The 13,753-nt window shown below is 40.5% G+C and overlaps 1 protein-coding gene across 1 annotated transcript in view; it reads left to right on the top strand.

Moving 5' to 3' along the window:
• The window catches only part of C9 (complement C9), a 26,846-nt gene extending 13,093 nt beyond the window's left edge, over nt 1-13,753 (top strand). The window contains exons 6-12 of the mRNA XM_027714607.2: nt 1,534-1,749; nt 4,703-4,943; nt 6,333-6,461; nt 10,221-10,399; nt 10,608-10,836; nt 11,593-11,778; nt 13,590-13,753. Coding sequence (XP_027570408.2) covers nt 1,534-1,749; nt 4,703-4,943; nt 6,333-6,461; nt 10,221-10,399; nt 10,608-10,836; nt 11,593-11,759 — 1,161 coding nt within the window. The 3' untranslated portion in view covers nt 11,760-11,778; nt 13,590-13,753. The remainder of the gene's footprint in view (nt 1-1,533; nt 1,750-4,702; nt 4,944-6,332; nt 6,462-10,220; nt 10,400-10,607; nt 10,837-11,592; nt 11,779-13,589) is intronic.

Here is a 13,753-nt window from a genome sequence, read left to right as displayed (position 1 = left end):
TACTCTGGTCCTACTTGGTTTCCCTCTGTCCCGCCGAAAAAAAAAATCTAATAGGCTTTTGAGTTTCAGACTATGACTTCCAGTGAGGCTTGAAAACCAACAATGTTGATGATTGTTGAAACATAAGCATCAGATGCATTTCAGAAATCAAAGCAGTATTTTGCTTACCAAAGATTTTGCCTATTTCTTCAAGAAGGAACTTCATAAAACAAATACAACTTAAACCATCTCCTGCCCAAAATGTAAATCTGACCCAAGATGATTTGATTTTGAGGTAAAACCATTTTCAGTTATTAAAATTCTATGTTCTGGTAAAGTATACTAAACTGTGGGGTGAAGTCACAGCCCCACAACTGAAGTCTGAGGGGTTTGGATTGTTACAAAGTGTTGGGCCATTTTCCATGGGAGCAGTGAAGCTAACTAGATAGTTCCCATGGACACAGCCTTGAGCTGTGTGGCTGAAGTGCAGGTGCACATTCCTCAGTGTTTTTGTAGAAATATGTTTGTGTTGCATGTGTGGGAAAATAGAAGTGAGAGAACTGAATAAAAAAAGCTGCCTGCTGCGCTGAGCAGGCAGACATCTCTCTGGCTCTTCATCCTAGTGTGTCTCTTCATCCTAGTGTGTGTGTCGCGTCTTTCTTCCCCCACAGGACCAAGGCCTTTCGACAGATACCCAGCGACACTAAACAACACTGAAATAGGTATTTCTGAATTAGCTATTGTCTGCCGTAAGAAAAGAAGACAAAATCATAATTCTGACTCATTTCAGTTGTTAGCAAACCTTATCTCCATTCTAGGAAAGAGATGGAGACTATTATTCCTTACACAGAATCACAGAATCTCCTGAGTTTGGAAGGGACCCACAAGGATCAGCAAAGTCAACTCATGGCCCTGCAGAGGACCATCCCCAAGAGTCACACCATGCACCTGAGAGCATTGTCCAAACATTTCTTGAACTCTGTCAGGCTTGGTGCTCTGCCCACTTCCCTGGGGAGCCTATTCCAGTACCCAACCACCCAAGATGCTGGGCGAAGCACCTGTTCCTACTATCTGACCTAAACTTGCCCTGACAAAACTTCAGGCCATTCCCTCAGGTCTTGTCACTGGTCACCAGAGAGAAAAGATCAGTGCCTGCCCTTCTGCTTCCCCTATGAGGAAGCTGTAAACCATGTAAAGGAACTCTTAATTCACATAAGGTACTTGGACAGTGTTACATGCTGAGATTTAATACTCACTGAAATATTGTCATTACAGCTTTCTCTTCACCATTGAACCACTGAGCTGATTGAGATAAGGTGGTTTGTGGAGGGAATGGTATTTCTGTTTCCATTTGATTTGTTTTAAAAGAAAAAAAGAGGTGTAAGAAAATGTATTGCTAAGTGATGTAAATTATATAGCTTTAAAGTGCTACATAGATTTTTATATTACTGCCTGTTTTGTTTTCTCATACAATCTTTCATTATCTTTTCTCAGACAAAGGCAGACAAAACCTTGGGTTTTTTCTTACACAACCTTTTCATTATCTTTTCTCAGACAAAAGCAGACAAAACCTTCACATCAGTATTCTACCATGATCGTTCAAAAATGTTACGAGAGGTCTACATGGAAAACCAGAAACACTTTAGTGCTGGACTGTCTCTGAAATATACACCTACTGTTGGAAGCAATATTGATGTAGAAGGAAATTTCACGTATAATTATAGAAAGGCTGCAACCTTAAATTCCATTCTGCAAAGTTCCACTGAAAGGGTGAGTTTAATTCAACTAAAGGTTTTAATGAAAATATTCTACAAATAGCACAATTTGTACAGTGTTGGAATAACAAAATAATATTCTTTCTATTTATTCTAATCAGCTGCTGCTTTTCTGTCATTTAAAAAAACGATGGTAATAATAGGGTTAAGATTTCAGATGTGGACAAATGGTAACCAAATGTAGCTTCTTTTTCCCACTGTTTCCCCTTGGCTAGCAAACACCCTCATCTCCCTCAGGGGTTGAAGTTAGAAAGGGTCAAGACCTTTGGTCTCATCTTGATTAAAGAGCAGCTCTGATCTAGTGCAATGTGGGCAAATTAGGTCAAGTTTTGTGACAAAAACCTGCCACTGAACAGACCTACACTATGTAAACAAAATAAACACGTAGAATAATGACTGAAAGGCCAGATCCCAGTCATTTGGGTACTTCTGTACTAAAGAACTGGCCAGGGTTAAGAGGCATGGGCATTAACACTGGTACACGGCAGTCCATTGTTTTTACTAGCATGGTTTTGGCAGTGCTAGCTCTCATGGTCTCATAAACAATGCCCATCCTGCAGTTCCCTACAGCATGTTTGAAGCGGATGTTCTCATAGGCAGTCTGGAGAAAGCAAGCCTATTTTGGGGTTGCACAAAAGCCATATCACTACCATCACTTTGAGACAGGGGAAAGACCCATTTTATTTACCAGTAAAGAATTAGCCTTAGCATTTAGTGAAGCCCAAATGAGAAAGACCATAAAAAGTGACACTAGATGTGTTGTGGTTTAACCTCAGTCAGAAACCAAGCCCATGCAGCCACTCACTCATTCTCCCCCCATCAGGATCAGGGGGAGAATCAGAAGGGTAAAAGCTAAAAATCTCATGGGTTGAGATAAATACAGTTTAATAGGGAAAGCAAAAGCTGCGCGCACAGGCAAAGCAAAACAAGGAATTAATTCCCTGCTTCCAGTGTGCAGGCAGGTGTTCAGCCATCTCCAGGAGAGCATGACCCCATCACATGTAATGCTTACTTGGGAAGACAAACACCATCATATCAAACATCTACTGCTTCCTACTTCTTGCTTCCTGCTTTACAGACTGAATATAATGTCATGTAATATGGAAAATTGCTTTGATCAGTTTGGATCATCTGTCCTGGCTGTATCTCCTCCCAGCCTCCCATGCAGCCCAAGCACCCTCCCCAGTGTGGCAGTACAAAAAAGCAGAAAAGGCCTTGGCTCTGTATAAACAGTGCTCAGCAACAGCAAAAACATCTCTATATTGTCAACGCTGTGTTCAGCACAAATCCAAAACACAGTTCCACACTAGCCACTGTGAAGAAAAATAACTCTATCCCTGCCAAAAAGCAGCACAACGTGGCATTATGGCCTATTCCAGCAGCTATGTGCTGGGTCATATACCATTCCTCACCCTGTATGCTAAGGTCTGTGATCACGACATGCCATCATGTACAAGGCACATCAATTCCATAGCGCTGAAGTGCACCACATGAAAGCAAGAATAGATCTGCCTCAACTAATTCAAATTCTCAAGTTTATCAGCCTCGTTACCTGTTCAGAGCTCTGGAGGTCAAGTGGATATAAGGGAAAACTAATACAACTTCCACAACCTGTTAATTAAAATAATGCTGAAGAGAAAGGTCTGTACGATATAGATAATTTGACACACAGCACTGACTTTGTGTTGGTATGGGTTTTCTTGGGATGGAAAAGAACTCAAACCATAAATCTCCATAGATGCAAAAGATCAAGTTCTGTAGCTTAAGGTGTTTTATGGACTGCTTACAGTCAAGTGACCTGTGATAGGAATTTTGGCCTCAAATTCTTTCTCAGAGATCAATTCAGAGAATGAGTCACAATCTGTCACCAGCTGAGTTCTATCACTGTAAACTCATGTGGCTGAAGGGTAGTGGAGTGGTAGCCTCTGGCTGGGAACCCTCCAGGGCTCACCTGAAAATTAAAGCCAGGAGGAGCCTGGAGGCACCTGGAGATCTAAGGATTTTGTACATCCTGGTTTGCAGGAATATTGCACCTGCAAAAATTTCCTCACAGTCATTTAGATGCCTGCAGACTTCTGCTGGTCTCAAGCAGCATCTGAGTCACCAGTTTAAGATCCTTTAAATGGTGCCAGCTAGTATGATGGTCAGGTGCTAGATCCCTTTTACAAACCTCCTACTGGGCACTACTGTTGAGGGAGTCATATAAGTACTGCAGATAATAATGGGGTTTGGAAGGCATGCGTTTGCTTAGATTCTTAAGTAACTCTTTCACAAAATTTTATTTCACAAGTTAAGGGCAGTAGCTAGGTCCTAGTTTAGAATATGATACAAAACCACCTGGAGTGTAATTTACAGACATATCAGTCTCTGTAGCTAGACTTACAATGTATGTATGGGTCAAATGACTCATGGATTTTTTTCTGTCATTAATTCTCATTTTATGATATTATTTGGAGGGCTTTTGTTCTTAATTGGAGCTGTGCCCTTCCTTCTGATGGTCTGAGAATAACAAGGAAGTGATCCAAAAAAAGAGAGAACTTAGTTCTGCTCTGACTATAAGCGAAGACATAACTCCACCTTACCGACAGTGGACAGCTTCTGTTGTCTATATAGAATTACTTTTCAATGTTATGAAAGTCAGAAATCCACTTTCAGTAGACATCGTACTTACAGAGAAGACCCTGTTGTCAAATAGATCACAAAGGGCTTGCTGAAATTAGTAAGGGAAGAGCTCTGCAAAACTGGAAGAACTGAAATTACATCAGTCTCAGTTTAAATCAGAGAACGTTTAATTTTGATCAAACAAGTTTGACCCTCTTCCAAAACACTAGACTGAATGCCATGTTTAAAAGTGCTGCAGCTTCTTTACAAATAACGTAGAACAGATTTTCCTGCTGTGCTGTGTACCAGAATGGCACTCTCACCTCTTTTCTTCTTCCTGCATTCAGAACCAAACCTTTCTGCATGTAAAAGGAAAGATTCAGCTGGGAAGATTCCAAATTCGGAGTCGTGATGTCCGTCTCACAGATAGTTTCCTAGATGATTTAAACGTTTTGCCTGCTGAATATGATAAGGGGGAGTATTTCAAATTCCTAGAAGATTATGGAACTCACTATGCAGTCTCTGGAACTGTAGGAGGAAAATATGAACTTGTGTACGTGCTGGATGATTATGCTATGTCTCGAATAGGTATGCACTTTCTTGGTCTTCCTGTGGTAAAAATGTTCTAGCCAAGTCTCCAGACATTCAAAGAGATGTATGATGATCGATCTGTCTATATGATATGTGGAGCAAACTGAGAACAGCACAGTTCAGTGTGTGCTGCTTGTGGTACACCAGTGGCATTGCAGAATTACATGAATTCAACAGATATTAGAGTCAGCCTTTCTAACTGACAGAAATATTCGAAGTCTTTATTTTAAGTCTATAACTGAGAGGGATTTAAAAAAATTAAAAAGATCTCTTGAAAATATTAGGAATTGTAATTGCTGGGACATGATTTACAAGAGATCCCCAAAGCCTAGAAAATCTGCCTAAACCTTAAATCCAATTTGCTAGTTGGTACTTTTTGTGTTGCAATCACTCTAAGAGTACAGTGGTGACAAAAAAACAAGGATAAAATTGAAGTACTTCCTAGAAATCACATGCACTTGAGTGTGTTGAAACTGATTTCATAGCCTTTAGCATTCACACTGGAATTTTCCATGTCCTAGTTAAGATAGCAAAGCAGAAATTTAATCCTCCCTCATGTGCAGTTCAGAAATATGTGGGTTTGTGCTGGATTAAAGTGATCACTCTGGAAAAAATTTAAAAAAGGCAATTCTCATGCTGATTTTGGAAATCAGAAAATAATTACCTACTGCATGCAGTGTCAGCAACAATATTACTGTCAGATATTCAGGCTATGCAAAGGGGCATAGGAGAAAGATGTCACATATCCTACTGTTAGTCTGTTCAGAACCTGGAGACTGTGGTGCTAGATTTTTTTTAAAGTACAAATTTTAAGCACAATTCTTTCTGAATACAAAAGTGAAGTTGCAGATGATATGTTTGAGTTTAATAAACAGAAAGGAGGTGTTGGAGGCAGTAGTGGATAGATGAGGATTAGAATTAGTGAGAGTAGTGTACTTGTAAGAGATTAGTAGCCTTGATTAACTTTATGGGGAAAAGGAGTGGAGAAACTTGTTTGAGGTTAGGAGAGAGAGAGAGAGACTGGGAGAATTGAATAATTTGGCCCATAGAAAGTGTAAATGTTAAGCAGATGTGAAAGAAAAAAATCTCAATATAATAATTGGAAAGAATGGTTTCTAGAGGGCCATTTGCTTTCAACTAGATCAAAGAAAAGAGAAATCCATTTTTAATATTTTCCTAATCACTATAGATCTTACCTGCATCTGTGCAGGCACTTCAATTACAACCATCCTCACATTCATTTCATAGAAGAGGACAAAGCAGAAGATAAATGGGAGGAAGAAAGCCACAAGCATTTTCAGTAGCCTCAAAAAATTTATTCTCTATGAATAATATCACATTATTTATGGTCATGCAACTTCTCTAATCACTTTTTTCTACTCCCAGGTATCACTGTAGAAGACGTGCAAAAATGCCTTGGTTATCACTTAGATGCCGGTATTGCATTTAGAAACTTGCACGCCGATTTTAATATTGATAGTGGCAAATGTAAAAAGATTCATGTGAAGGACAAATGTAAGTATGTCCTTCATTTACATTATGTCTTTTGCTTAAGAAAAGATGATAACAGTTGCTCCACCTTTTATAATCAATATAATCAATATAGTTATTGCTTTTAGTAGACCAATACAGGTGAGGCTGACATAATTCCATGCTCTCAAGACAGCCTGAGAATGTGTTTCCAGCACACACACACACACAAACACACTTACATGATACATACATATATGCACACATCACTGGCCACACAAATAAATACAGACAAAAGCACAGCACTCAGGCACCAATGGTTTCATCCTGTTCTCCCCTCCATCTGACCAGGGTGAAAGTCTTTTCGTGGGTAATATCACAGAAACACAGGATGGTGGAGGTTGGAAGGGTCCTTTGGAGGCCATCCAACTCTCCAGCTCACACAGGTTCAACCAGAGCAGATGTTCTTCCCAGTTAGCACAGGCCTCAGGATACTTCAGGCCCTCCACAACATACATGCATAACCAAGACAGATCCCTCTAGCAGCTGATGTTAGACATTCAATTGAATGAGCAACTGGATTGTTATAGTCTCCTGTTAGTGACTCTTAGATATACAACACCAGGCTCACAGCTCTACTCTCACTGCTGGTACAGACCACATGATGCAACCCAACACACACACACGCACGCACTGTGGATGCCTTCAGTAAGTGGCCTTAGGTGCCCAGTCTACCCAGCAATTGGCCCTTGAATCCTCTTACCTCCATTTGCCTTAGGCAGATATACCCTCACATGCCAACAGGCCTCAGTCAAACCAGGGACCTTGACATCTCTCCAGTATTTGGCCTAGAAACCCTGGTCACTCCAGCAGCCATCTCCTCCACTTATCTCACTCTGGAGATATAGAATCATAGAATAACAGAATGATTTTTGAATGAGATCATCTAGTTCTAACGCCCCACTATTGGAAGGGATTCCACACACAAGATCATATTGCTCAGGGTCCCATCCAACCTGGCCTTGAACACTTCGACAGATGAGGCATCCACAGTTTCTCTGGGCAACCTTTTCCAGTGCCTCACTGCTCTTTGAGTAAAGAACTTGATATGGTTTGAAGCTGGCTCCCTGCCAAGTATCCAACCTTACCACAAGAAGTCCCGTCCCCCCCAAAACCTCAGGGAGAAGAGGGAGAAAAAACAACCAAGAAAACCAAAATGAGAGACAGTTAAAGCAATATATATAAATATATTTACACGTTACAGTTATATACAATTGAAATGTATATATAATTTCACAAGGGAAAGGGAAGGGGGAAAAAGAACAAAACCAAAATAAAATATATATATATATCCTGATTAGTAGCCCAATATCTAGCAACTAAAAGAATAGGCAAAAAACTATCTTACTGCTCTCCTTGGGACAGCCGAGAGTCGCTCTGGAACGATCGCTGGCAACCTCAGTCTCCCAAGGTCGACAAGGCCTTACCAGGCCTCGCTCCCCAACACGAGAGACTCAACAGCAGGGAACCTGCACCTCCAAGCCGCCAGAAGGAAAGAGAGCGAAGGCCTCTCCTCCTTTCTTCTTATAGTCTGACTTACGTAAAAATCGTAGGAAATACTGAGTAAATCTGGGCACTTCCTTGGTTACAAACTGGTCATCAAGGAAGGCCTAGACCAAACTACCGCAGAACTAATCTAAATCTCTCCTCTTTTAGTTTAAAACCATTCCCCTTGTTCTAGTACTATCTAAACATGTAAAAAAATCACTCTCTTCTCTTTTTATAAGCCCCTTTTAAGTACTGGAAGATGGCAATGAGGTCTCCCCAGAGCCTTGTCTTCTCCAGGCTGAACAACCCTAACTCTCTCAGCTTGTCCTCAGAGGAGAGGTGCTGCAGCACTCTGTCCATTTTTGTGGCCCTGCTCTGGGCTTGCTCCAACAGGTCCATATCTTCCTTGTGCTGAGGACTCCTGAGCCAAACACAGGTGATGTCTCATGTAAGCAGAGTAGAGGGGCAGAATCCCCTTCTGCAACCTGTTCTTCTTACTGCTCTTGATGCAGCCCAGGACACGCTTGGCTTTCTGGGCTGTGAGTGCACTTGGCTGGGTCATGTCCAACCTCTCATCCAGCAGCACCCCCAAGTCCTTCTCACCAGGCTGCTCTCAGTGATTTTTTCTTGTGGTCTGTACTCATGTCTAGCATTTCTCAACCCAGGTGCAGCACCTTGCATTTGGGCTTGTTGAATTTCATGAGGGTTTGGTGGGCCCACTTCTCAAGTTTGTCTGGGTCCCTCAGGATGAAATCCCATCCTTCTGTTGTGTCAACTGCACTCAGCTTTGTATCATTTGCAAATTTACTGAGGGTGCACTTAATCCCACTGTCTATGAGACTGATAAAATCTCATAGACCACTGGTCCCAAGACAACCCTGAGGGACACCACCCATCACTGGCCTCCACTTTTACATATAGCCATTGACCACAACCTTCTGGCTGTGTCCATCCAGCCAATTCCTTATCCACCAAATGGTCCATCCTCCAAATCCATGTCTCTCCAATTAGGAGATAAGGATGTTGCGTGTGACTGTATCTAAGTCTTTACAGAAGTCTAGGTGGATGACATCGATTGGTCTTCCCTTGTTTCCATTGCAGTCACATCACCACAGAAAGCCACCAGATCTAGGCCAGAGTAACATCTGCTTTGATACCTGGCTCCCAAGCTACTTACTTGCTTAATACCCGTTAGTGATCACACCTGGTGTATATATCCTAACTTGCTCCACTTACTGGCACCACAAACACCAGGTCCCCATCAATCATTGTCCAATTCTAGATGCTGGCATACAGATCTCCATACACATGTGAGTACACAGAATAAGGTCTCCTTGCCCTAGAAAATAGTCAGAAATGGACTTTAATGGTAAGCCAGGACAGACTGCAGAGATGAAAGACAGTACATGGTAGACAAGCTCACTGATCAGTCACCTTTCTATATGCAATCAGCCCCCTTTTTTTGCTTTTGTCCCTCTGTCTCCCTTTGTTTATTCCTCCCAAAGCCACCATGATCACCCCTTACCTCTTCATTGGCACTTCTCTAAATATATGCCAATTATTTAAATTTGTACAATCCCAAAATGCCATTCTTTGCATCCAGAGAACCCTTCCATTGACTCATCTTTGTCTTGACTCATCCTCAGCCTCATCCTGAAGGGCTAATGGCTCTGCTGGGACAAGGCCTGAGAGGACTCAAGGCAGGGCCTTCCTTTCCCTGATTAGCCTAGTTGTGTTCCCTTGCCTGTCACTGTTCATCTCTGCTCCCTTGTGTGTCTGGAGATGGGCTTTGTTTCACATGACATAAAAGTTGCAGAAGGGAAGGAGATTTACTACTGGGTGCAGAAGAGGCAATTAATTTCCGTCCTCTGCTGTGTTTGAGTTACGAAGTAAAAGATGCTACTCGTCTAGTCCCTGCCCTTTACTGGTTCTGCTCAGTTGATACAGTAGCATTACTCATATTATCTTTGGCTTGTTATCAAATGACTATGATCTCCGTAATACCTTTCAATTTGTCCTATCCCTTCTTTTCATTTTAGATATAGGGTTTTCTACTTAAATTGCAAAATAGATTTCCTCCCACATAAAAGGTAGGAGCAAAGAAAGATTGAATTGTATTACAACAGTGAGTGAAGGGGTCTCTCTATAATCATTTTAAAAAGAGGAACTGGCTGAACTAGAAGGACAACTATGCTTCCAGATGCATGGGCATTAAACACTCTTCTTCTTCATCCTCTCTTTTTTTTCTTTCTGTAGCACAATTAAATGATGATGCTGTCATTGATGATGTCCTCTCCTTAGTTGAGGGGGGAAAGATTGACTTTTCAGTTAAAATAAAAGAAATGTTACTACGAGGATCTAAAATGGTTGATGTGGAGGATTACATACAGTGGGCAAAGTCTTTGGTTGATGCTCCAGTAGTGATACAGCAACGGGTAAGTACAGCTTCTTCAAAGCTGTGGCTTTTACAGTTTGAAAGTTTTGTTCTAAGATGGAGGTAAGACGCCAAGTTTATCATGAACTTTCAGGTAGTTTCTTCATCTTGAGAGTTTCTTCAGATGCTTACGCTAGTGATGGCCATATAAAAAGGGTTCGGAATTGTGGAAAAGTATGTTTTGCCTGGCCTTTTTTTTTTTTCTACAGCCTTCCCCAATACATACACTTGTTCCAGTTAAGATGAGAGATGCACATTTAAAGAAACAAAATTTGGAAAGAGCAATTGAAGACTACATTACTGAATACAGTGTGTGCAAATGTGAACCCTGCAAAAATGGAGGCACTCTTGTGCTGGTAGATGGAGCCTGTACATGCCTGTGCTTAAGCTATTTTAAGGGAATTGCTTGTCAGATTCCCAAATCAACATTAATTGAAGGTTAGTAAGAATTCTAAATAAACTAAAATGAGTATATTTGTTCTTGACAATATCCTGACAAAATGAGCTTTCATAAGGACAGAAGAATTTCATAGCACTCCATTATACCTACTGCTGTCGAATCTCATGGGTATAATGGTGTGGAAATAAGTGTAAGTTACTGTGTTCTTTCCATAAAGAGGGTACTCTAATTTAGAGTTCATTGTCCCACATACATTATTGTGTCTGGAATGACATGAAGTTCATTTGAGTACGCAGGAGCATTTGTGAAGCATGGTGCAGTAGTGGTAAACTGATTTCAGGAAAAAGCAATCTCACCATGTCTTAAATTATTTTGTCTTCAGCCTTCTGCAAAAGTGCTGTGTTTGCAAACACATGATCACATTTCACAATTACTGTGCTAGCTTAATATTAGGTTGATCTACAAAATGGAAGAGGGAGAAGAATGCAGTTCCACAACTGACAATATAAAAAATTGATTGTGCAGTAAATTAATTCTCTGTGGCCAGGTTTTTAAAGCACAGGTGCCCAAAATGGGCCTTAGAACTTGATTCCTAGGATGAAAAATTGTTGAAAGCCTGGGGCTCTTAAACAGTGCCACTGACAAGAACATTCTCAAAAGCTAAATCTGTGCTTTGGGTTGTGTGCTGGAGGCTGCAATGGTCTGCAGAGTCACCATAACTCAGAATGTAAGAGTTGAATCACGGTCTCCTTGAGAGAGGTAGGTGGACTGATCTTAGTATTACGGTGTCTTAGTACCAGTTGTCATTGATGGAGGCTGGAGCTGTTGGAGTGCCTGGTCCACCTGCATCAATGGAGAAAGCACTCGAACTCGCCAGTGTAATAATCCTGCACCAGGACCTGGTGGCAGACCATGCCAGGGAGAAAGCATTGAAAAACGGCCCTGTGAAGGAAAAAAATAGCTATGCTCCTCAAAAACAGGTAAGCAGCTTCTTTAAATGTGTTATTGAAGTTTATAGTAAATGATCAGAAAGTACTTGGAGCATTTCAGAGACAGTTGATGAAGTGCTGGGTAAGTCCACTTACATCTTTCATTTAAATCTGTTCTTTGATACAGCTGATCAGCCACCTTGTATCAAATTCAAGAACAGTTAGATTTGTATTTAAATGTCTTGATAAGTAATTTTATACTATAGAACTCAAGATTAGAATGGATTTCTGGATAAGAACAGACTAAAAATGCAATTCCTAAAAAAAGAGATTTCATGTCCAATCAGACTTCCCGTCAAAAAGTTTATATTTCGGAGAGAGGGGAAAAGATGTATTTTACAGAAAAAAAATATTAAGACAGTTTGGGAAACTGAATTCTCTTCCTTGATAAATAGAATACTTAAATCTAACAAAGCTAGTGTTCTAGCAGTTTCAGAACTTTTAGCTTAGATAAATTTCTTCACCTGCTGAAAACAAGAAGCTTGTGTGCTGTTGGATGTGACATGCCTGGGAGAAAGTGTTTGGGTTTTCTGCTTAACGTGTTACCGAAGTCACAAGAAGAAAACAGATGGCAAGATAGGGAAAAGATGTTGAATGTTTTCCCGCCGAAAGTCCTTGATGAGAATTCTTGCCATATGACCTCTACTTGCATAAAAAATATATAACAGAAGATTTCTTGTATGCCTCCCCTTTCTCAGCTTCAGTACAGTTCAGCTACATCTAATATTTTACTGCAGCCTGAAGCATGGCCAGCAAGGCTTAACAGCACTCATGGGCCATCTAGCCATACATAAGGGAATTAAAAAAAAAGGAATTAATCACATTTCCAGGCTATCAGAGCTACTTATTCCATAAAGTGGAAAAGAGAAGACTGAGAAAAGAGCTGGAAAATCAAGAGCAATATAATGAAGACAGGTATAAAAAGTGGAGTAAATTAAATAAAATAGCAAGTGGCAAAGAAGACTACTCCTTCGCACAATGGGCATACCAAAAGTAAATATGCATTTTAAAACTTCAAGAGAAAATAATGGAAGGTTCTTCAACACGTAGGCAATCATGCTCACTTAGGAAGTCTCTGAGGCATCAATTTTTGCAGGATCGGAAAGTATTCTGGAAAATATCATATTTCTCTGTGTTTCCCTACTTCTGGACCTTCCTAAGCTCAGTGCTATTTTCTTAAAGATAGGGTATGAAGTCAGTCTTCGCTTGATCCAGTTATTAAAAAAAATTAAAAATAATAATTAAAAAAAAAATCTCATAAACAGCTTAATTTTATTCCTGTACTGTATCACTAACATATTCCTGTTCAGCCATGAGAGCAAACACCATGATAATTATTCATGACACATGCATATTCACATATGTTTCCTGTGGTATGGCATAGTAAAAACTCTGAAAAAGCAATAACCTAACTTTGGCTTCTGATATTTACATGGCTTCAGCCATGTGGAGCACTCACTCTTCAAGCAGAAGTCTGATAGTTCAGTTTTCTGAAAATCACACAATCACTAATCATGCTTCACAGAATTACAGAACCACAGAGTGGGTCAGGTTGGAAGGGATCACAGTGGGTCTTCTGGTCCAACCTCACTGCTCAAGCACGTCCATCCCAGAGCACATGGCACAGGATTGTCCAGATGGTTCTTCATTAGAACCATTTCAGATTACAGTCATATTTGAAACACAGTGAAGTCATGCTCTTGGTGAGCCATAAGACTGCAATTTCTCTTAAATTTTAACAAGTATATATGTTGTGGCTACTACCTTCTATCACTGCTTCACTATTCTTTCTTCTTTTTTAGAAAAAAATAATGGATTTCAAACAAATTCCACCAACCACAGTTTCTGCTGTCCAGCTAGATACCCAAGAGCAGTGGAATGGCATGACAAAAGTACCTGCAGCTTCAATGATTGGTAATCAAAACAAAGTAATACACCAATAAATGTATTAACAGTCATAAGCTGA

The sequence above is a fragment of the Pipra filicauda genome, unplaced genomic scaffold, assembly GCF_003945595.2.
Source record: "Pipra filicauda isolate LSUMZ 115617 unplaced genomic scaffold, ASM394559v2 scaffold325_size820570_pilon, whole genome shotgun sequence".
Classification (NCBI taxonomy): domain Eukaryota; kingdom Metazoa; phylum Chordata; class Aves; order Passeriformes; family Pipridae; genus Pipra; species Pipra filicauda.
The sequence above is the reverse complement of the archived record's forward strand: the minus strand, read 5'-3'. Positions and strand labels throughout refer to the sequence as shown.